Here is a 22,062-nt window from a genome sequence, read left to right on the forward strand (position 1 = left end):
AAAAGACCCCAAATAGCCAAAGCAATCTTGAGAAAGAAAAAAGGAGCTGGAGAAATCAGACTCCCTGACTTGAGACTACACTACAAAGCTACAGTAATCAAGACAATATGGTACTGGCACAAAAACAGGAATACAGATCAATGGAACAGGATAGAAAGCTCAGAGATAAACCCACACACCTATGGTCAACTAATCTATGACAAAGGAGGCAAGGGTATACAATGCAGGAAAGACAGTCTCTTCAATAAGTGGTGCTGGGAAAACTGGACAGCTACATGTTAAAGAATGAAATTAGAACACTTCCTACCACCATACAAAAATAAACTCAAAATGGATTAAAGACCTAAATGTAAGACTGGACACTATAAAACTCTTAGAGGAAAACATAGGAAGAACACTCTTTGACATAAATCACAGCACGATCTTTTTTGACCGACCTCCTAGAGTAGTGAAAATAAAAATAAACAGATGGGACCTAATGAAACTTAAAAGCTTTTGCACAGCAAAGGAAACTATAAGCAAGGGGAAAAGACAACCCTCAGAATGGGAGAAAATATTTGCAAACGAATCAATGGACAAAGGACTAATCTCCAAAGTATATAAACAGCTCATGCAGCTCAATATTAAAAAAACAAACAACACAATCCAAAAATGGGCAGAAGACCTAAATAGACATTTCTCCAAAGAAGACATACAGATGGGCAAGACGCACATGAAAAGCTGCTCAACACCACTAATTATTAGAGAAATGCAAATCAAAACTACAATGAGGTACCACATCACACCAGTTAGAATGGCCATCATCAAAAAATCTACAAACAGTAAATGCTGGAGAGGGTGTGGAGAAAAGGGAACCCTCTTGCACTGTTGGTGGGAATGTAAGTTGATACAGCCACTATGGAGAACAGTATGGAGGTTCCTTAAAAAACTACAAATAGAATTACCATATGACCTAGCAATCCCACTCCTGGGCATATACCCAGAGAAAACCATAATTCAAGAAGAGTCATATACCACAATATTCACTGCAGCACTGTTTACAATAGCCAGGACATGGAAGCAACCTAAGTGTCCATCGACAGACAAAGGGATAAAGAAGATGTGATACATATACACAATGGAATACTACTCAGCCATAGAAAGGAGTGAAATTGGGTCATTTGCAGAGACGGGGACGGACCTAGAGCCTGTCATACAGAGTGAAGTAAGTCAGAAGGGGAAAAACAAATATCGTATATTAACGCATATATGTGGAATCTAGAAAATGGTACAGATGAACCAGTTTGCAAGGCAGAAATAGTGACACAGATGTAGAGAATGAATATATGGACACCAAGGGGGGAAAGCAGGGGGTTGGGGGTGGGATGAGTTGGGAGATTAGGGTTGACATATATTCACTAATATGTATAAAATAGATAACTAATAAGAACCTGCTGTACAGCACAGGGAACTCCACTTCACTTTGCTGTACAGTAGAAACTAGCACAACATGGTAAAACAACTATACCCCAATTTTAAAAATAACTAACTAAATAAATAAATCTGATGGGGGGAAATTGCATTATTTCTAGTTCATACTGAAATGCCCGTTCAGTAGCTTGTCATGGTACAAAGAGGGGAGGCCAGGACAGTCTTGAAGTTTCATAGAATTAATGTGACCCTGAACTTGAGCTTGAAACCTGATGGAAAATGCTGAATTAAGAGCACTTACTTGAAGAAAAGCTTCCAACTGGGGCGACGTGGGGTAAAGCATATCTTCTCAATAGGAAAAGGGCAGTGAGATTAAAGCTAGATTCTAGAACTAGCAAAACTCTTCCAGGAAATGGAAGTAATAAGTAAGGTGAGGTTGATGAGGTCACCATAGGTTAGGCTTGGGCAGTCATCTAATGGGGGTGGAGGTGGGTCATTGTCAGACCAAACCATTTATTTTTTCTGTTGATTAATTTTCAAGGAAGTTTCTAGAACAAGAGGCAATGGGAGGCTTGCTCAGTTATTTCCGGCTTTGGGTCCCTGAGTGGAAATGACAGAGAATATCTTTGCTGGAGTAACAAACTTGCCCTGAAAACGGGAGGTAGTGATAAAGTTGGGAGAAACTGTGAAAAGAAAGAGTAGTGAGTCCTGAATACTCTAGGAGCTCGTTGCTACCCTGGGTAGGTCTCTTATGTCTTATAGCCTCAAATTTCTCATCTGTAAGATGGGGATAATAATTTCAACCTCAGAGTGCTTCAAGTACCAAATAAGATGAATGTGAAAGTATACTGTAAATCATAAAAGACCAAGCAAACACAAGCTAAGATAATAATAGCTAATAATTACCGATCACTGCCTATGAGCCAGGCAGTGTGCTAACAAGTGTGCTTTCCATGCCCTGTTTCAAGGGCGTGATGGTCAGCTGGATAATGTCCCCCCAAAGATGTTCATGTCCTCATCCCAGGAACTTATGAATCGTACCTTATGTGGCAAAAGGAACTTGACATATATGACTAAGAATCCTGAGATGGGGAGGTTATCCTGGATTATCCAGTCAGGCTCTAAGTGTCATCACACAGGTCCTCTTAAGAGGGAGGCAGAACATCAGAGTGAACAGTAGGAGATGTGACAACAGAAGCAAGAGGTCGGAGTGATACAAGGAAGGGGCCATGAGCCAGGGAATATGGTAGCCTCTACAAGCCGCAAAAGACAAGGAAATGAATTCTCCTCTTGAGGCCGCTAGAAGAAACACAGTCCCGTGAACCCATTTTAGACTTCTGACCTCCAGACTGTATGAGAATAAGTTTACGTTGCTTTAAACCACAGAAGGTGTGGTAATCTGTTACAGCAGCCTTAGACAACTAAGGCAGGTGTCATTTCTGGAGTCCGGCTTGTGTGGATTTAAGTCCTGGGACCACCACTTGCTTCATCCATGACATGGAGGTGATAGAAAGGTGCCTGCCTCATCGGGTGGTTATAGAAATGAGATGACAAGTAGGACCCTCAGCCCAGTGCCTGCCTGGCATAAAATAAGCTCGCGGTTAATGTTGGCAATTATTAGTACCATCTCGTTTAATCACCAGGAAAGCTCTGTGAGATCAATGCTGCTCTCTGCCCCGTGTTACAGAGGAGGAAGCTTAATAAGATTATGAAAACTTACTCATGGTTGCACGGGCCGTAAGTGGCAGAGGCAGGATCTAAACCGGGTCGTTGCCTTTGAGGCCATGCTCACCCACTCTGCTCTTCTGCATCAGGGTCATGACAGTGACATCTCCATCAGATGCCGGCTGCTTAGGCTGGGACACAAGAACCAGATAGAGCAGAGTGCTCCCTGCATGGGCAAAAGCCACCAAGACTGGAAATCGAATAAATCTGTGTCTATTAGGGAAAAAGAAACTGTAGCTGCCATGGAGATCAGCATCTAAGAGGTTAGCAACCCTCTGACGTCCCTGGGCCGGGCAGCCCCACACGGCAAATCATGAAGGTCTGAATACTGTGTTTAGTCACTTTGGTTCGGGAATAATTGCTATTATCGTAAATGTTTTATAGCCCTCATTACGGCTTACGTTTAAATATCAGTGTAGTCATACATTAATAAGTCACCGCTGCCGGACGACTGCCGGATGCAGTTAGAATCCAAGCCCGGCATATAACTGCACTGTATATTCAGCTGAATTAGGGCTGGCTGTGAACTCAGCCTGATGTTGAGTTGCTGGGTATGTTTGGAAGGAAGCCTCTTTTCTGCAAAGGCTTCTTGCTCTTTGCTTTTGAGAGATAAGGGGGACACTCAGATTTTTGTTTAGTAGTGAGTCAACGACCCTAACTAGGTATCCCCCAGGTGTGGAGCCTAGAACTCTGGGATGGATAGAAGCAGAAATGAAGGCATTGTTTCTGCCCTGGAGGCATTCCTAATCCGCTGGAGAGGGGGTGGGATGGCGAACATAGCCCTCGCTCCTCGGAAACTCCCTACCAAGGCAGGAGAGCCCGGACCGATGGGAAGGACAGATTCTTCCACCCTGTCTGATGACATGCTCTGAACACTTCCTGGGTGGATGGAGATAGGATGGATTCACACACACACACGCGCGCACACACACACACACACACATACACACTCATAGAAAAGATAAGCCACGTGAAACAAGATAGCTACGTAGGTTCAACTTCATAAAATGTCAAGTGTCTGAATCGGTGTATTAGTAAAGTTCCAGAGTGGGCAGAAGCAGGCAGTGTAAATTCGGTTCCTTCCTCTTTATCATACTCTATGCCTCAAATAATGCCAGACGCAAGGAAGGTGCAGAGGAAATACGGGGCGGAGGAAGGAAAAATTATTAGGTTCTGTGCCTGTGTAAATAGATTTCCTCCTGGCCTTTTTGGCCAAAGGCCTTGAAGAATAGCATGGGGTGAGGGGTATGTGGTCCCTGGAATCCTGCTGCGACTAGTGTCCCCAGGGGAGAAAGCATCTGTGCAGGGCCCCTCGGGTGGGGTGGGGTGTGTACGGGGGCCCCTGTGTGCCAGACACACCTCTGTTTATATTCCCTTGGGGGTTGGGGTTGTGTCAGGGGAACAGGAATGACCAGGACAGGACTAGATTCTCTCCACCAACATCAGTTAAACGGTAGCCTCAATGACTGAGCACATACTGTCTGCTAAGCCTTTTACCAGCCTGGGAGGTAGGTACCATTGCCTGCCTCCTTCTGCCGATGAAGAAGCTGTGGTTAAGAGATGTTGATCATTGGCCCGAGACCACACAACTAGGGTATATAAGACTCCATCTGAACCATGTATGGACCAGGCCTTGGGACTGTAGTAATGCATAAGATAGAAAATGTTAGAGGGCGTTTTAAGAGGAAGATAACGTGTTTACCGAGAGCCAGGGGCAAAAGAAGTCTGTTTTAACCAGTGAAGGCTTCCAAAGAAAGACTCCTTCCTGGGCCAGTGGGACCCCGTGGGAGGGTAAGAGGAGGGGATGGGTGAGAAGAGGGTATCTGATGTGGCCTTGGGGGAGCACAGGAGCAAGTGGCCGTCACGAAGGAGCGTACCATGGGCTCTATCCCACTCCTGCTCTTTGGGATGCAAAGTGAGGCAGGTGTGGGTCAGAGAGCGGAGAACTAGGTCCAGTCTTGCCGCGAACGGCTGCCTCTGTCTGCATAGTCACTGAAATAACTGACCCAGACGGGCCCTTCGGCTACATAACATTTCCACCTCTGCACATGGTTTCCTTGGCTGCCATGCTTTCCCTGGGCTCCCATGATAGGTCCTTCTAGAAGGGTAAGCCCAGGGCCGTACTTACCTACAGCCTGATTTCATTCTGGTCCATTTATGGGGCTCATATCCGTCTCTTCCCTTTTCCCTGTACAAAGATACCAGTCAGTGTCAATGCTGCACTGGAGGAGCCCCCATCCATGGTCATCGGGAGGCACAAGCAAGCAGAGACTGAATCCTGGTGCTCACAGAGCTCACAGACTCACTTCAGACAAGATGTGCTTAAAGAGCCAGAAGATGGCTGGAAAATACTCACAAAATAACCTATCCACATAGCATCCTGCATGAGGCAGTATGTATAATGGGCAGAGCAAGGAGTTTGGAGCAAGCGAGTACTGGGTTCAAATCCCATGTCCACAGCTTAATAGCTGTGAGTCCTTGGAAAAGTAGGTTTACTTCTCTGAAGCTCAGCTTCCTCATCTATAACACAAGAATAAAGCCTCCCCTGTAGGGTTGTGTGCAACTAAGCAAGATGTTTTGTATCTGTTTCCTTCTCTCTAAAATGAGGACAAGAATATGTAACTGGTGTTGTAGTTGTGGGAATCAGCGACGTTGTAACAAAGCACTCAGAACACAGTAGGATTTCAGGAGGCAAGCTTATGGCTCCAGGTAGGTAAGTGAGTACTGAGAGGGCAGCAGAGGAAAGGAGGAATCCACTTGGAAAAGGAATCAGGGATTCTCTTATCATCTGGAGACTTGTCTCCGGCTACTGCACCAACTGACCCATGGCTGTTGATTGATGGTCCCTCTTGCAGTCACATCCATCCCTTCCCCACCTTCCATAAGCATCCTGGTACCTGCAACACTGCTGCCCTGTTGACCTGTTTCTCCTCTCTCTCCGCAGCACTCTCAATAACAACAACATTAGCCGCATCCTGGTCACCAGCTTCAACCACATGCCGAAGATTCGAACCTTGTGAGTAAAGGTCCCCTGCTTCCTCCCCCACCTGCTCCCCACCTTATGCAGCTTCAGAGCATCACTCTCAGCTGCTTGTAAAACCTCACCCTTGGTTCCTACATCCACACACCTCCTCCCTCTGCTACTGACTAAGGTGTGTTGGTGAGCGAGGGCAGACTTGGGGAAGGGTCACAGAGCCATCCATGGTTCTGAACCACCATCCTGCTTCAGGCCAACTCAATTCTCTTCACCCCGGGAATCTTCCTGGACTGGGGAAATCTTCTTTGTGTTTTCCACCTGGATGGAAAAGTTTATGAGTGTTACATCGTCACAGAACTTTTAGAACAGGGATGTGATGATTCATCATTTGTTTAGTTCATGTCCTGTACCACTGGCAGTTCTATCCTACTGCCAAAGGCTACAGTTGCTTCCCGCTCTGGGAACGGTAGAGGAGGGGGAGTCTTAGCTACCCCTTCACCCCAGCCTCCCACCCGCCACACACCACACTTCGCTGCTCCCTGGATGATATTCTGGTGTCAGAATGCAGTAACTCCATTCTTTATCTTTAATGTGTTGGGTGGGCTCAAGCCTTCCAGAATGTGTACTCAGAAAGCAAATCTCCCCATGGCGCCCCATACCGAGAGCAGGTCTAGTGCCTTTGTTACCTGGGAAGTTCTCCTCTCTCAGCCAGAAATCCTTTTTCAGTTCCTCTGCAAATGTACTCTGCTGGCCTTTCCAAAGAGGTTCATACTTGATGTTTTTCTTGTGTTGGTGGAGCCCCAATGGAGTTTATATCACAGCAGTAGGGGAGAGTCAGCCCCCAAGAGTAAAGTGCCTGGCACATAGTAGACAATAAATGGTATTTAGAGTTATATTATCATTATCATCATCGTACTATTTATCCAGAAATCTGGATTAAAAATACCAAGCAACTGAGCAACATTGCATCCAAGCAGATGTGAAAATCCTTAGAGCAGTGGTTCCCAAAGTGGGGGTCCCTAGACCAGTAGTGTCAGCATCACCTGGAACTTGTTGAAAAGCAAAATTGCAGGTCCCACCTCAGACCCATGGAATCAGAATCTCTGGGGTGGACCCAGCCATCTGTTTCTAACAAGCCCTCCAGGAGATCTCAATACTTATAAGGTTTGAGACCCCTGCATTAGTGAGAAGGTGACCTTATCTCAGGTGAGAATGAAGCAAAGGTCAATGAAGCAATGGATGAGGAGATGATACAGAGAACCCTTAGAAGGACACAGAGCTGGAAGTCAGACAGACCTGAGGTTAAATACGAGCTCCGCCACGTACTCTGGGCAAGTTGCTTCATCTCTCTGTTCTTCATAGATAGTGAATTCATAAGCGCTTGCCTCAAAGTTATGGTGGGAGTGACATGTACTAACAGGTAAAGTGCCGGTCATGGTGTCCACACAGCAAATACTAGTTATTATATAGAAGGAGGACCCAAGCTCAGCTTCCATCATTGTGCCCATTTCTTCCTCTGGTTCCTCCTGGGGTAGCAGAATTCAGCCGAGAAAATCTATCTTCTTCCTTTCCTTTTAAAAGAGGGTGGTGGGACTTCCCAGGCAGTCCAGGGGTTAAAACTCCACACTCCCAATGCAGGGGGCACGGGTTCGATCCCAGGTCGGGGAACTAAGATCCCACATCCTACATGCTGCATGGTGCGGCCTAGGTAGACAGATAGATAGATGGATTGATGAAAGGGAATGGTGCAGGAGAAATCACTGGGTCCTCAGGGTGCTGGGCCCGCATCTCCCCAGGCGAGTGGGTTGAATAGAAGAAGTACGGCTCTCACCTGCGCAACCGGTAGTCCAGCTCCTGTGGGCTGCTGCTTTGTGATTTCTACCTCCCCTCCTGTTATTTTCAGTTGAAAAGCATCAATAAGAGAGCAGGGAGGGGTCCACGGGAGGCAGGGAAGGTGATGAGGTCTGGACCTTTGTTGGGTTGTTGTAAGGGTGGGGGAAGAGGGTAGGAGAGTTTTTTCTCCTTGTTTCTGCTGTCATCCTTCCCTGTGGTCCTGAACACTCATCTGACGAGTTCAGATCAATCCATCAATCTCGTCTGTTCTCTTTGCTCCCTGCCTGCTGCCGTCTTCTCTTTAGTTTAATTTCAGAGATGGCTCTGTAGAGAACTCCCCAGAGACTTGAGCTGACTAATCCCCCTTCACTGTAATTAAAGTGCGGTGGTGAGGGGGGAGCGCTGTTGGTGGAGAAAGGGGGGAAGAGGAGAGAGGAAGGAAGTCGTAAATGGGATTTCTAAAGGAAAGCTTTTATATTGAATTCAGAAAGCCACATTTTATAGAAAATGAACGCTGACCCTCTCTAAAAGGATTTGCTGGAAATTTAATTTAGCATCTGTGGCTAAAAGGCACCTTTTACAAATTGGCATTTGTATTCATTCACCTTATCTTCTGTAAAAGTGGTTTCGCCAACATGAAATATGGTGTTTCTGTCTGCAAAGACCACAGAACAACGGACAGGAACCACCCAGCCGCCTTGATGCTTTGGTGGCTAAGAAATGACAGCCTTGTACAGGCAGGGCCTTGGGTTGGGAAGAGCCTGAGGTCTGGAGCTAGTCTCCTCACAGTCAGAATAATAAGAGCAAACATTTCTTTGGTAGTTTACGGGGTCCTAGGCCTTGTGCTTAGCATCTTCCGTGAATCATTTCAATCCTCACAACGGCCCAAGCAAGGAGGCACCATTAATATCCCCGTTTGATAGATGGTAACACTGAGGCCCAGGATTAGATTGCTGCCCAAGGTCAAAGTCGAAAAGCACAGAGCCTATGTCAGGTTCTGGCACTATGACATCAGAACCTGAGCTTGTTCCGTTCAGTAGGAACAAAAGCAGAAGAGCATCAGGTGAGCTGAGGAAGGGGAGACCGGAGCTTCCACATGGCTGAAAGGCCACTGGAGGCCACCCTCCCTGTGTCATTGCCATCACAAAAGTTATTGAAAGTAATTAAGATAATGTCTCTTCTCACTCAAGAAGACTAGAAATACTCCTGGCAGTGTCTGGGCTCAAGTTTCAAGATCATCAAGATCCTTTTTCTTTTGACATTCGTATTTGGGATGACATTGCTCAGTTTGATCTACGGAACATGATCCTTTTTCTTTTGACATTCGTATTTGGGATGACATTGCTCAGTTTGACCTACGGAACATGATGTAAAAGGCAGCTTGAAAGACTCTGCCCAGCTCGACTCTCCAGCCTTTCTGCTGCGTAAAATCCCAAGAGGGGGAGATCTGAGCCTGTCTACTGTCCTGGGCTTTTGACAAGAGCCTTCACATGGATTCAAAAGCAGTTTGCGTCACCTCTTTTCGATGGTCGCACTTACAAGAGGAGAAATTCCTACAGAAGTGGACAAAGGGATAAGGGCCATCTGTAGCAAGGTTAAAAAAGGAGGTAGCTTGGGCTTCCCTGGTGGCGCAGTGGTTGAGAGTCCGCCTGCCAATGCAGGGGACACGGGTTCGTGCCCCGGTCCGGGAGGATCCCACATGCCGCGGAGCGGCTGGGCCCGTGAGCCGTGGCCGCTGAGCCTGCGTGTCCGGAGCCTGTGCTCCGCAAAGGAAAAAAAAAAAAAGGAGGTAGCTTGGGGTTGGCCAGTGGGGATTAAGGAACAACCAAATTAATATAAACTTCCAAAAGGGAAACCGCTGACATTTTGATTATCCCAGAAATTAATCAGCTCAGTAAGGATCTGACTTACCTAAACCTCATTTTTGTTGTTCCATTGGTCTCTTACCTCTGATTGGAACTGATGGGAATTTGTTTGCATTGATCCGCCTTGTTTCCTTAGCTTCCATGCCTCAGTGCCAGAGAGGGCAACTGCCTTTCCTAATAAAAGCCAAGCTCATTAAAAGGCACACAAAAAATTCTGGCACCTCGACCTGGGCATGCCACTGCAGCCTACCTCTGCTCTGCCTTGTCACTAAGAACTGACCCACTGTCACTTTTTTCTTAGACAGCCTTAATACCTGGTGGTGTATTCCTGGCCGCGCAATCATCTCTCTCTCCCTCTTTCTCCCTCTCTCTCTCTCTCTCTCTCTCAGCAGCTCACTGATGGGTCAGGAGACAGATCATTTTCCCTCATGCTGCAATTTCCCAAAATGTCCCGATGCAGAAAAGGAATTCCCTCCTCCCCTTCATACTCTTTGGGAAAGAGTAACCAGCTCCAAGTCCAACACCAGGCCCCCCTCCATCCTTGGCACAAAGTGGTCATCTTTGTTGAATACACAGAGGTCTTGCCTTCCTTCTTAGAAATGAGGTCCTTCCCTCCAGGTTAGGATTTTGCCTTCCCTGCCCCTGCCCACCTGTCGTACCTCTTCCTGGAGTGCCAGACTAAGAGGGAGCCAGGCTTGTTTCCACAGCATCGGGGCCTGAGCTTTGATGTTCAGAGGCGAGCATTGCTTGGGGCCCATTATAGGCGCAGTATCTTGGTCCTGGGGGTATATGTAGTTGTCTTTGACTTTTAAGTATTGGCTCTGAAATACAAAAAGAAAATTATAACATCCAAATTAATCATGTTTCAACAAAATTGTAAAAAATCTTTTCAAATATTTTTCAGCGGAAAAAAATGACATTCTAGGTGGGATATGGGTTCGTTTAGTCAGTCTGATGTTATGGGATCTGGGACCCCCACCCTGAGTCTGCCAAGGTCCCTGGTGGCCCTGGCCTGCCCGAGGTTTGCACCCGTGCAGGACCAGGGAGACTCTGCTGGCAGGCAGCGCAGATGAGCTACACTTGGCCAATGTTTAGCAATGTTGACCTTACGCTAAGTGGAGTGTGGTCAAGAGCCCTTCAGCTGTCTCCATTTCAGACATGGATGTAGGCTGAGCCACTGCTTCGGTCTGCTACTCAGTATTAACTGGCATGACACAGAGTACTTGAAAGTCCCAAGATATTGCTGGCTGATGAGCAGATGCAGGATGGGGCAGTTGAAATTTGCATCAGAAAGCCAAGTGTATGATAAGCTGTCGTGACTAAAACTCACCTACCGCCACTGCTAATGATCTAAGTTTGTAGGGACTGTGGAAGTTGGAAACCCCTGATGCAGAAACCTTGGGGAAGAACCTTTAGGATCCCCTGGGTATCCTTAGGTTGCCCTCCAGACAGTGGAAAGGAAACTCAACTTAAGCAGATGAGGCTCCCCTCAGACGTGGAACCTGAAGATTCCTCTCAGGAATCTTATTCACTCCAGGGTGAGAAGCTGAGCTGGAACCACAGCTACTAGAGGGAGAAAGCCCAGGAGTCCTGAAGATGGATCAAAAGCCTTTTCAGAGGCACCGAACCAGTCAGAATAGCAAATACACCAGGTGGACTTGAACTTGGGAAGGCTATGAAGGGCACTCTGGAGAAAGTGCTGTGGATTACAAGAGTCTGTAAACACCTTATTTAAATAGGAGGGTGAAGAGAAGGTGCATCCTTCAGAAAGTACCCTTCTCTCTGTTCCCTGCTTACGCTAGCTAGTACACACAGCGGTATTGGTTTTAGGCTCACCAGCATGACACACAGGGGGTCCATTAAAGGGACCCTTAGAGAGAAAACGAAGGAAGGAGAGAAAAGACAACAGCAGATCTCTGCCACAGTTCACCACAGACTGGAGCGTGGAGATTAAGAAGCTGTTGTAAAGCATCTGTAACCAGGGCTAGCTAAAGTACGGAAAGCTACACCTGAGTCACGCTTTTGGAAGTTTGACCTGAATCAGGATCATCGCTGTAATAATTTCACCCTCCCTCTGCTATGTGTTGAGCCTTTCCTGAGTGGGAAAGAAAAGGGTGGAATTACTATTAAAAAATGGGAATTGCTCAGAAGCCTGGAGGCCTCCCTTGGATGTGGCCGGCACGAGAAGATGACTGTCATTTGTGGCTGGGCAATCACAGGGTTGAGGCTCCTGTGGTGATTCCGTGGTGCAGAGGACAGTGCTCCCCTGGGCTCCCAAGGACTGTCACACTGGGCAAAGGGCACGGAGGTTCAGCCCACTCTATTCAGACAGTGGCACCCTCCCCACTTCCTGCTGTGACGGCATCTTCCCTCTGTCCCTCTCTCTCCCAGGCGCCTCCACTCCAACCACCTGTACTGCGACTGTCACCTGGCCTGGCTCTCAGATTGGCTGCGACAGCGGCGGACCATCGGCCAGTTCACTCTCTGCATGGCTCCTGTGCACCTGAGGGGCTTCAACGTGGCGGACGTGCAGAAGAAGGAGTACGTGTGCCCAGGTAAGGTGACCCCACCACTCCCCTCCCCTCCTGTCCTGTGACTCGCCCACCTGTGAGCTCTCCTTAACATCACCTGGGCCTTGAACACACACCCCAGAGCTCGGTGTGGAGCCTCGCAGGTTGCCCCAGCATTCGCCAGTCACTTAAAGAACTCTAAGGTGCCTCCGTGTGTTCCAGAAAAGAGGCTCTTGCCATCTGATAAAGGAAAATGCTCAAGGAGCTCATGAATCACTTCCTGTTAAGCCTCAGAGTCCATTAGGTACTTTAGCATTGGCCAAACCCGTTCCTATCGCCCATTTGCTCCTAGAAATTGAGAGTCAGGCTAATAGAGGCTGTGAGGTCAGCCTGCTTGGCTGGAAATCTTAGCTCTGTCCCTTAATGGTGTGTGACTTTGGTAAGTTACTGCATGTCTGCAAAATAGAAAAAATCGTAGTCCATAACTCCAGGGATGGGTGGGAGGATTCAATGAAATAATGCATATAAAGCACTTAGCATAATACACAGCACTTGGTAAGAGCTAATGAGTGGAGCTTAATTATTATAGTTTAGTGGGCCCACAAAATGCTGAGCAAACACGAGAGTTTGATCTGTGGGTAATCGAACTGTAATAGAAGTACAGGTGCCCATGTAGTGCTGAAAACAGAGCTGTGCTTGCACATGACTGAAGGCAGCTCATCTCTCCAGGATGGGAGGTGGCTGAGTGACCTCAGAAAAGTTTCCCAGAGGATGTCGCCTTTGCCTTGGGTCCTAAATGTTGTTTGCTTGTTTGTTTTTACTTGTCATTGACATTGCCCAATCCCATCCATTCTTCCCTTTTCTGGTGGCAAGGAAGTAAGCTGATCTCTTGATTTCCTCAAAAAAAATAAAAAAGAGTATTCAGTTGAGGAGTTCCCCAAAGATGCATTCCTGAGATCCAGGAACTCAGTCCTGGAATTGGGAACCAGTGGCTTCTAAAGGCTGCTCTGCTGCTTTCTCCTGTCATGTTCCAACTTTATCAAGTCATTTAATACCCAAAAACATTTTAACATGTCTCAGAGCAGTACCTCAACAATTTGCTATAGACGCCCACTTAGAAATCACTTTCCATCAAACACATAATAAAACCGTTTATCACACAGACACCCAACTCAAATATAGTGACTGTAATTACAGTAATTATTAGGAAAAGGGTACAATATCGGCATAAGTGCCAGTGAAAGAAATAATTATAGAGTGCAGGAGTCATCCAAAAGCTATTGAGAAAAACTAATTAGGGAGGAGGTTAAAACACATTATTATGGGTGGGTACAAAGTTTAAAGCTGCACACCGACACGAATGCCAACACGAAGGTGCTTCGTCACGAAAGCACCTTCCCATCAAGGGAGTGCCGAGACATTGCTTACCCAGCAGCAGTCAGGACTCAAAACCCAGGGCCGGGAGGCTGATCCTCCTGGGTCCTGGAAATGTTACTGCCCCAGGTCTCCCTCCTCTGAAAAAGCTGGATCTCACAGGTGGGTTAATAGTTACACAGGTGACTATGACCTTTATCATATCCCCTGTTTATAGCTATCAAAGCCCATTGCTAGTGATGGGCTGTAACTTCTTCATACGAGGCCAGGTGTCTTTTAAGGACACGAGAATTTAATCCACAGACTGCAGACATGAATATGCTGTTAATCTCCACCCTCTCACTAATAGTATGAATTTAGGGGAGTGACGTATTAGGGCCCCTATGCGTGGGGGAATTTTTTAGATGCTTTTCCCAGGCTCTCAAGGCTTCAAAATAGGATGCTGTGCAGGGCAACGTTCTGAAAAGTCAGTCAGATACAACGGCAGGGAGAACTGGTGAATTGAACATCTGTAACGAATGAACAACCGCCCTCATTAGTGGGGTTCAGGAGGAGCACCCTCTCCCAAAAGTACTACGTCTTTCATGATTTGTTCAAGGTAGGTGGTGAGGCTGTGATAAAAGGATGCCAGAGGAGGCAGCGGGGAGCAAGACAGCCTGTGCACGCACAGGAGGTCAAAGAGATGGGCTATTTTCATGTACCGACCAACCCCCCTACCGTGAGATGCAGCCCACTTCTGAGGGTGCAGGGCCTGCCCCACGGCAGAGCCCAGCGAGGCATCTGAATGAGGCGGTTTGGGACAGACCTAATGGCCCTTGTTTAAAGGTGCAAAACCACTAGGCTCCCTGCTCATCCAAGCTATTCCTCCCATAACCCGCAGGAGGAGGACTTCAGTCAGGAAAGGAGGAGCATGGACATCTCTTAGAAAATAGAAGTCGTCTGCTCAGGGGAAAGAAAGGCATGGGGCAGCAATTAAACCATCCCTATGCGTATCCATCACCAGTGGCCCCTGTTGAGGCAGCCTTAGAAAAACCTCCCTGCGCCCCTACACGGTATCGAAAAATTCACCCAACGCATGACTCCAGAGACAGGAAAGAGCTTTATCTCTCTCAGCCTGTGAGGGCCCTGCCTGCCCAAGTCCCTGATATCTGCCTTTGAATCAAATCTGGCTGTCTGGAGCCCAGCCTCTTCTCCCCAGAAGTCCGGCCTACTGGTTCCTTATCACCGCAGCTAACCCAGAAGTTTGCTGGCGGCGCACTCTGGCAAAATTCATCCCCTCTGTCGACGGTCCCCTTCAATCGAGGGCATTTGTTTTCCTCTCCTGGGGAGACAGCTGGGCATTTTTCACAAGGGTGGGAGACTCTTATTTTATTTATTATTAACAGTTTTCTATGATATGCAACAGGACTGCTTGGTTTCCTTTAGCTCTTGCTGAAAGGATTTCTCTGTTAATTTTCCTTGTTTTAAGGGGAAGTTAGGGCCCTAGGACTAGAAGGGTCCCTCAGTGGACTTTATGAGTTCATACAGCAGATTGGAGAAAAGGTTCTGCTTTGGCCATGATTAGGCTCACGTGAGTTGCAAGTTGAATTTTTTTTCCATCCTTAGCTAAAGGGCTTATTTTGGAGTTTAAACTCTAGGATTTGTCTTCCATGTGCCAATTTTCTGATCCCTTAATCTGAGAAAGTTTCTACCAGTTACAATTTGTAACTCAAGGGTAGTAGCTAAATATTTGGCCTCTTGAGTCAATTATCTCTTTCCTCGGAATATCTTTGAACCCATTGGTTGGTCCACCCATTTCACATGTATCTGTCCTTTGCCTTTGAATGTGAGATATATTTTCATGAAGATTAATCTTGTCTTCTAGTAATAAGGGGCCATGTCTCACATTTTTTTCCGGTGCCCCAATACCTAGAATAGTGCTGGATCCTAAGAGCCTCTCAACAAACTCTTCCTCAATTATTATTAAAAATGAAATAGGTGTATCTCCTTGGAAACAAGAAACTTTCCCCTTCTACTTCTTTTTTTTTTTTTTTAATTTGAGACTAGTTACTAGGTATAAAGTTAATTAAGGTGAGCCATGACTAGCCACCCATTTCCTTAGGAGGTTTTAATTAAAACACCATAATTGGACATTGAAGGAATGAGATTATTAGGTTTATTTAGGCATTCTCCAAATTATCATGCCTCTGGTATTTAAATCACGTTCATTTATATTCTCATCATAATTGCTCAAGTCCCATTGTCACTGCAGTCTGTTGTTGGCTTTTGAAAGACCAGAGGCCAACAGGGATGCTTAATTTGAATACTGGAATTAATTTATTTCCACGCACTCACGAGGCCAGTTGATTTTCCAACTCTCCACACTCTACTGGGTGAAGTCCTCTTTAAAGACAGAAAGAAACAACGGCTCTAATGCAAGAGTGTCCAGCCATCTCCAGGGTAGCTGACACAATACGTGTCTCACCCCTGAGCCTCCTTTCCTGCTTCCTGAGCTTCCAAGGCTTTGATGGTTTTCCACTTCATGGCAATAGAGAGGCATGGTGGGTGTCTTTCTGGCAGAGGAGATGGTAGAAGAGCCCTTCTATTATGGGAATAATAATAATGGATCTACGACAGGGGTTTTATGGGATCAAGTGAGGGGATATATACAAAGCACGCAATGCAGTGCATAGGAAACATCCTATAAACGTTAGCTACTATTATGAGAATCATGGTCATTATTAGATTGGCCACGACTGTGTCCACGGGCAGGTACACTCCTCTCTCAGGGCTTCTGCTTCCCCCACCATCTCCATGGCCCTCTCTGGGTCTGGAGCTCGGTGACCTCTGCCCCACTCATCTGGGCAGACAAGTTAGAGCCTTTGGCTTTCAGGGTGATGATCGTTCCCATTTGCCAATGAGTAGAAGAACAAAGATGGGGTCAGAGCTGGGCAGTCATCATATCCCCGGTCACCTCTCCATCTTTCTTCTTTCTCAGACCCGGAGGGAGAATTGTGCAGTCAGCAGAGGGAGGATAATTGGTACAATGTCCATGCCGGTGACCACAGGCACTTGCCCTGTGAGAGGTCTAGCTGGGAACACGTTCCTGCCCTCTCGCTCGTTGACAGCCCCCTGGGCTGGGAAGCAGCTCCCTTGATGACCAGTAAGAGCGGGAAGGGCCAGCACCTCCGTTCCCCCCAAGCTCTGCTCTGCCCTCCCTCCAGACATCAGGCCACAGTCCAGGGAATCTTAGGAGACATCTGAAGGGAGGCCGGGCATCTCAGCTACCTCCTTATTAGGCACAGAGGTGGCTTTGGCTCCAGATTGAAATTCCAGAGCTGCAGTGATTAAGGAAAGGTGAGATGGGCCCCCAGAAGAGAGACAGGTACTCAGCCCACATCCCCATCTTCCTGCTCTGATCAGGACATCCCTCCACCCCAGGGCAGTAGCATTTTAGCACTGGGAATGGAAGAGTTCTGAGAGCAGAGAACCTGGGCACTTATTTATTTATTTATTTTTTTGTGGTACGTGGGCCTCTCACTGTTGTGGCCTCTCCCCGTTGCGGAGCACAGGCTCCGGACGCACAGGCTCAGCGGCCATGGCTCACGGGCCCAGCCGCTTCATGGCATGTGGGATCTTCCCGGACCGGGGCACGAACCCGTGTCCCCTGCATCAGCAGGCGGACTCTCAACCACTGCACCACCAGGGAAGCCCCTGGGCACTTATTTTAAAATGAAGAAAGGAAGAACAAGCCCACATGCACTCCTAAGTTTATAAGAGAACGTCTTAGAAAGTACATGAGAGGGGGTCTGCTTGCTGGTTCATCAAAGCGCTCTGATTTAAGGCCCTTGCTGTGCCAGGGAGAAGAGGTAGTGGTACCAGCCAGCAGGCTCCCTCGAGGACCATGAGGATTCCTAGCCCCCCTGAGAATGCATTATACAACAGGGACACACACGTGCATGCAGGTAGGCACACACCTAGAGAGACCCTTTCCATCAAGGAGACGCAGAGACTCCTTCTACCCCCATATAAAAACCTGCTCGCGTTCCTCTCTTCTTCCTAGCTCGTAGTCATAGAATTTTCTGGGTAGAAAGGTAGGTGTTTCCTCGCTTTGTCCCCCTTGGAAATCTGCTGTCTCCTGAGTCACTCTCTTTAGCCTCAATGTGTGTGGACAGGAAAGGCTGGGAGGGATGGATTTGCTGACAGAGGTCGACAGAGGACCTAGGATGCCTGACCTGTGCAGGTGAGCTAGGCTCAGAGAGGGCCTCAGGGGACTGGACAGATGGCCTTTGCTGTGATAGAAAGACCTGAGCTTCAGTCACGAGAGTCCTGTCCACCCATTTCCACTCCGTTTCCCCACTCTGAGGCTGATGCTATGCACTAGTGCCCAGGGCACTCAGAACTCAGGGCGCCTCCCCTCAAGGTCCTTCCAGAAGAATCGTTCACCTCCGTAGCTTGGTGGCATTCAGTCCCCATGTCTCTAAGGCTTCTGGGGCAATTTCATTCATGTATTCATCCTCTCACTCACCCAAGGTGTGTTTATTGAGTGTTTTGTGCCAGGCCCTCTTTTAGGCACTGAGGATATAATAGTGAATAAGACAGAAAAGGTCACTGACCTTGTAGAACTTATATGCTAGTCTCACTCTGTCCAGAGACAGAAAGCAAAGGGGAAGGACTCCCAACACACAGGACTCAGAGACCCAGAGGGAAATAAGCTTGGTTCCTCCAGCATTGATTAAGGGGGAATGTTGCCAGGGAAAGCAAACTCGTCTTTCAACCCCGGCTTAAACCTGAAGTGTTTTGTTTCAACCAGAGAGTAGCATCCTTGCCACGTGTGAATACCTAGCTGGGGAGCTGCCAGCCCGGGATGCTGACAGAGACTATAATTACCGTTGTTTCTCTCTGCGTGATAAAAGGTGTCGTTAGTGACCTGGTTAAGGAAGCTTTTCAAATCCTATTTGGCCTTGACAACATCCTTTGCAGTGTAGCACACCCTTTCTTCCAAATCAGAGCCACCCTGTGAAAGACACAGCTCGTTCCCAGAGGGACTCAAGGCTGCAGCCTGGGTCTGGTTGAAACAGAATTCATTTCAGCACAGAAGTCAGAAGGGGTACCTTTGAAGAAACTCCACTTCAGAACTTTCTGTGGCCCATGTGAGCCCTAAAACATAATGCCTTTCTTCCGCTCTTTTCTGACACACCCCATTAAGTAATATTTTGACAGATCAAAAGAGGGATGGCCTTCTGATGCCCTGTGCCTCAGTGGATGGAAAGACAAGTGCTCAGGCTCAGGGCTCCATGGAGCCCCTGATGCTTCCCATTCAGGAAGGTGCGGGATGTGGCGTGTCTCCCTGGCTGGTCAGGCACCGGAGCCCCTTGATATTCAGGGCCAGGCATGGCAGTTTTCTTTGGGGAGCACCATCTACACTTCAAAAGCCCTGACGCCTGCAGTCCTGGCGCTCCCAGCCTCCTTGGGAGGATGCAGGTGAGGGGACGCGAGCCCTGCCCACTGTAGATCCTCTTTGCCACCTGCAAAGAGATGCAGCAGAGGAGGGAAAGCTTTTAGGTGTCTTCTGATCCTTCTGTTTCCACTTTTCTGAAGAACAGCAGTCGATCTCTAGACCCAGAAAGGACTTCAGAAGTCACGCAGTCCAAACTTCACCAAGATGGCAGCAGTAAAACTCGGGGGCGGGGGTACTGTGACTTGCCTGAGGTCTTGTAGACAATTCATGGCAGAGCCAGACCCATTATTAATAATAACAACAACAGGACTTCCCTGGTGGTCCAGTGGTTAAGGCTCCACGCTTCCACCACAGGGGGCGAGGGTTCGATCCCTGGTCTGGGAAGTTCTGTGTTCCGCATAGTGCAGCCCAAAAATAATGATAATAATAATAACAACAAAAACAATAACAAATAACACGACTAAGCGCTAACTCTTTGCCAATGCCCCTTCTAAATATTGATATTTTACATGCATTAATTTCCTTTGCCTTAGCAATAAAGCCATGCTATGAAGTAAGTATTGTCGTTTTCCCCATTTTACAGGTAGGGAAAACTGAGGCATGGGGACATAAGGATGATAGGATAGAACCAGGGTTCAAATTGAGCCAGTGGGACTCCAGAGCCCACACTCTTGGCCACAACAGTCTCATTCCTGATCTGAGGTTCTTACAGGCTGGCTCTCTGGGGTTGTCATTTTCTCAGAAATGTAAAGACTTGCCCAGTTTGGAACAAAGCCAGCACCACCTCTCTCTCAGAGAATGTTCCACTTGGGGATTTTAATGTAAGTTGTCATCTCTCTGGCATTTTCCATGGTCTCTGTTAGATCCACTAGTGTGACACTGGAGAGTTTGAAGTCCTTGTACCCTAGACAAGAATATTTGCTCGAATGTTCCACTCAAGAGGATGTTTTTAAATTGTGTGTGTGTGTGTGTGTGTGAAAGCGAGGCCAAGGGAAGTAAGAATCTTTGGCCACTGGGTTGCACTTTCTGGCAAAGTAAATGTTCCAAATTAAGGCATAGGCATCGATTTGAGTCTTGCAGAAGGACCACCCCCAAGTATAGGGACTGTTGAACGTGGAGAGGGGAGCCTCTGCTGTAAGGCTCACTCACTGTCCAAACGAGGACTTGCCCCAGGCCCGGTCAGTCCTCTGATTCTACCACTGTAGCTAGACTCGCTCTGGCTTCCCAGCCTCAGCCTCTCCAGGGGCCAAACCAAAATCATCTTTGCCTACAGATATTTTCCATGCTTCACATTTAATCTCTCTCCAAGAGTCCCCAGCCAGACGGTCCATGTCTGAGCAGTGAGGATGTTTGCAGAGTTAGTCTGAGTTTGGTCTCAGCCCATGGCCCTTTGCTCAGGGAGGTGGATCTGGAAAGACATTGAAATCATCCCTGCTAGCTGGATCCCCAGGAATGGGATAAGGTCCTGAGAAGGCCATTGGGTTGAGTTTACCTTTTGGACCACAGTGTCCACAGTTGAAAGACTAACCACAGGTTTGCGATTCTTACCTTACTTTGAAGAAACAGTCATAGCTGTTATACAGTGTCTTTAAAATGTTTGAATTTACTTCTGTTAGCAATTTGGTGTGACCACCAGAGAAAGTGATTAAGATTCTTATGACTCTTTGAATCTTGAGTTAGTTTGCTAATATGTTTATCTTCATTCGGCTTTCTAAATAAGCTCCTTCCTTGCCATTTTCTTGGGTTTTTTACCAGTTTGTGATAAATTCATATGGGTTCTCACCTCAAACAAAACTAAGACTCCGGGCTTCCCTGGTGGCACAGTGGTTGAGAGTCCGCCTGCCGATGCAGGGGACACGGGTTCGTGCCCCGGTCCGGGAAGATCCCACGTGCCACGGAGCGGCTGGGCCCATGAGCCATGGCCGCCGAGCCTGCGCGTCTGGAGCCTGGGCTCCGCAACGGGAGAGGCCACAGCAGTGAGAGGCCTGCGTACCGCAAAAAAACAAAAACAAACAAACAAACAAACAAAACCTAAGATTCCAAAATATGTAGTAACTTATTCACTTTTTTTCTAATGAGATAACTTTTATTTGCATGTTCTTTGGACATAAAAGCTGTTTGAAAAGGCCTTGGATGTCGCTGTTGACGGCTCTGTTGACACTTGGGCAACATCAGTGCCCCAAGTGAGGAAATTCTGTCACCTTTTCTCTTCCCACTTGGTTTTGATAGTGATTTCCAGCCACTTGAGAGAGAAATGAAGGTGTGTCTACATGTGGTATCCAAGCCCCAGATAAAAGCCCCAAACCCTGGAATGTCATTCAGACATTGGACTCCCTGAAAAAGTAGTCCCAGTGTATGCTCTTTGCATACCAGTGGCATATTTTCATGTGTGATTGATTCTGAGAGCAACTCTGTCTCTGAAAGACTAAGGATGAGGGGATGACAGAGCGAGTGGAACAATCTAGAAATGGTCAGGTCAAGGGTAGACTCTCTCCTCTTGGCTGAATGTTTAGCCAGCGGCAGCTGTGTCTCCCAGCTGAGGGCCGATGTTCGCTGGTGATGATTTTTCAGGTAGCTGATCAGGTAACGCTGCCTCCTTGGGAAGCTGGTTGAGAGACACAGAGGCCCAGGCGGCTGCTGACACTGACATGAATTGACCCTTGTGTTCTGGTCCCACAGGCCCGCACTCAGAGCCTCCATCCTGCAATGCCAACTCCATCTCCTGCCCTTCAGCCTGCACTTGCAGTAATAACATCGTGGACTGTCGAGGGAAGGGCTTGATGGAGATCCCCGCCAACTTGCCAGAGGGCATCGTTGAAATGTAAGTGCCTGTCTGCCGCCCTCTGTCCCTGGCGAGTGCGCCTCTTGGTCTCATCCAGTCCCCCACAGGCTGGCGGCATGCTGGGCTGTTAGAGCTGACTGTTGAAA

At 47.6% G+C, this 22,062-nt stretch overlaps 1 protein-coding gene across 1 annotated transcript in view; it reads left to right on the forward strand.

Moving 5' to 3' along the window:
* SLIT3 (slit guidance ligand 3) overlaps positions 1-22,062 on the forward strand; it is a 609,763-nt gene that overhangs the window by 453,301 nt on the left and 134,400 nt on the right. The window contains exons 7-9 of the mRNA XM_067732892.1: positions 6,080-6,151; positions 12,202-12,365; positions 21,814-21,955. Of these exons, the coding sequence (XP_067588993.1) occupies positions 6,080-6,151; positions 12,202-12,365; positions 21,814-21,955 (378 nt within the window). The remainder of the gene's footprint in view (positions 1-6,079; positions 6,152-12,201; positions 12,366-21,813; positions 21,956-22,062) is intronic.

This window comes from Pseudorca crassidens, chromosome 3 (assembly GCF_039906515.1).
Source record: "Pseudorca crassidens isolate mPseCra1 chromosome 3, mPseCra1.hap1, whole genome shotgun sequence".
NCBI lineage: Eukaryota > Metazoa > Chordata > Mammalia > Artiodactyla > Delphinidae > Pseudorca > Pseudorca crassidens.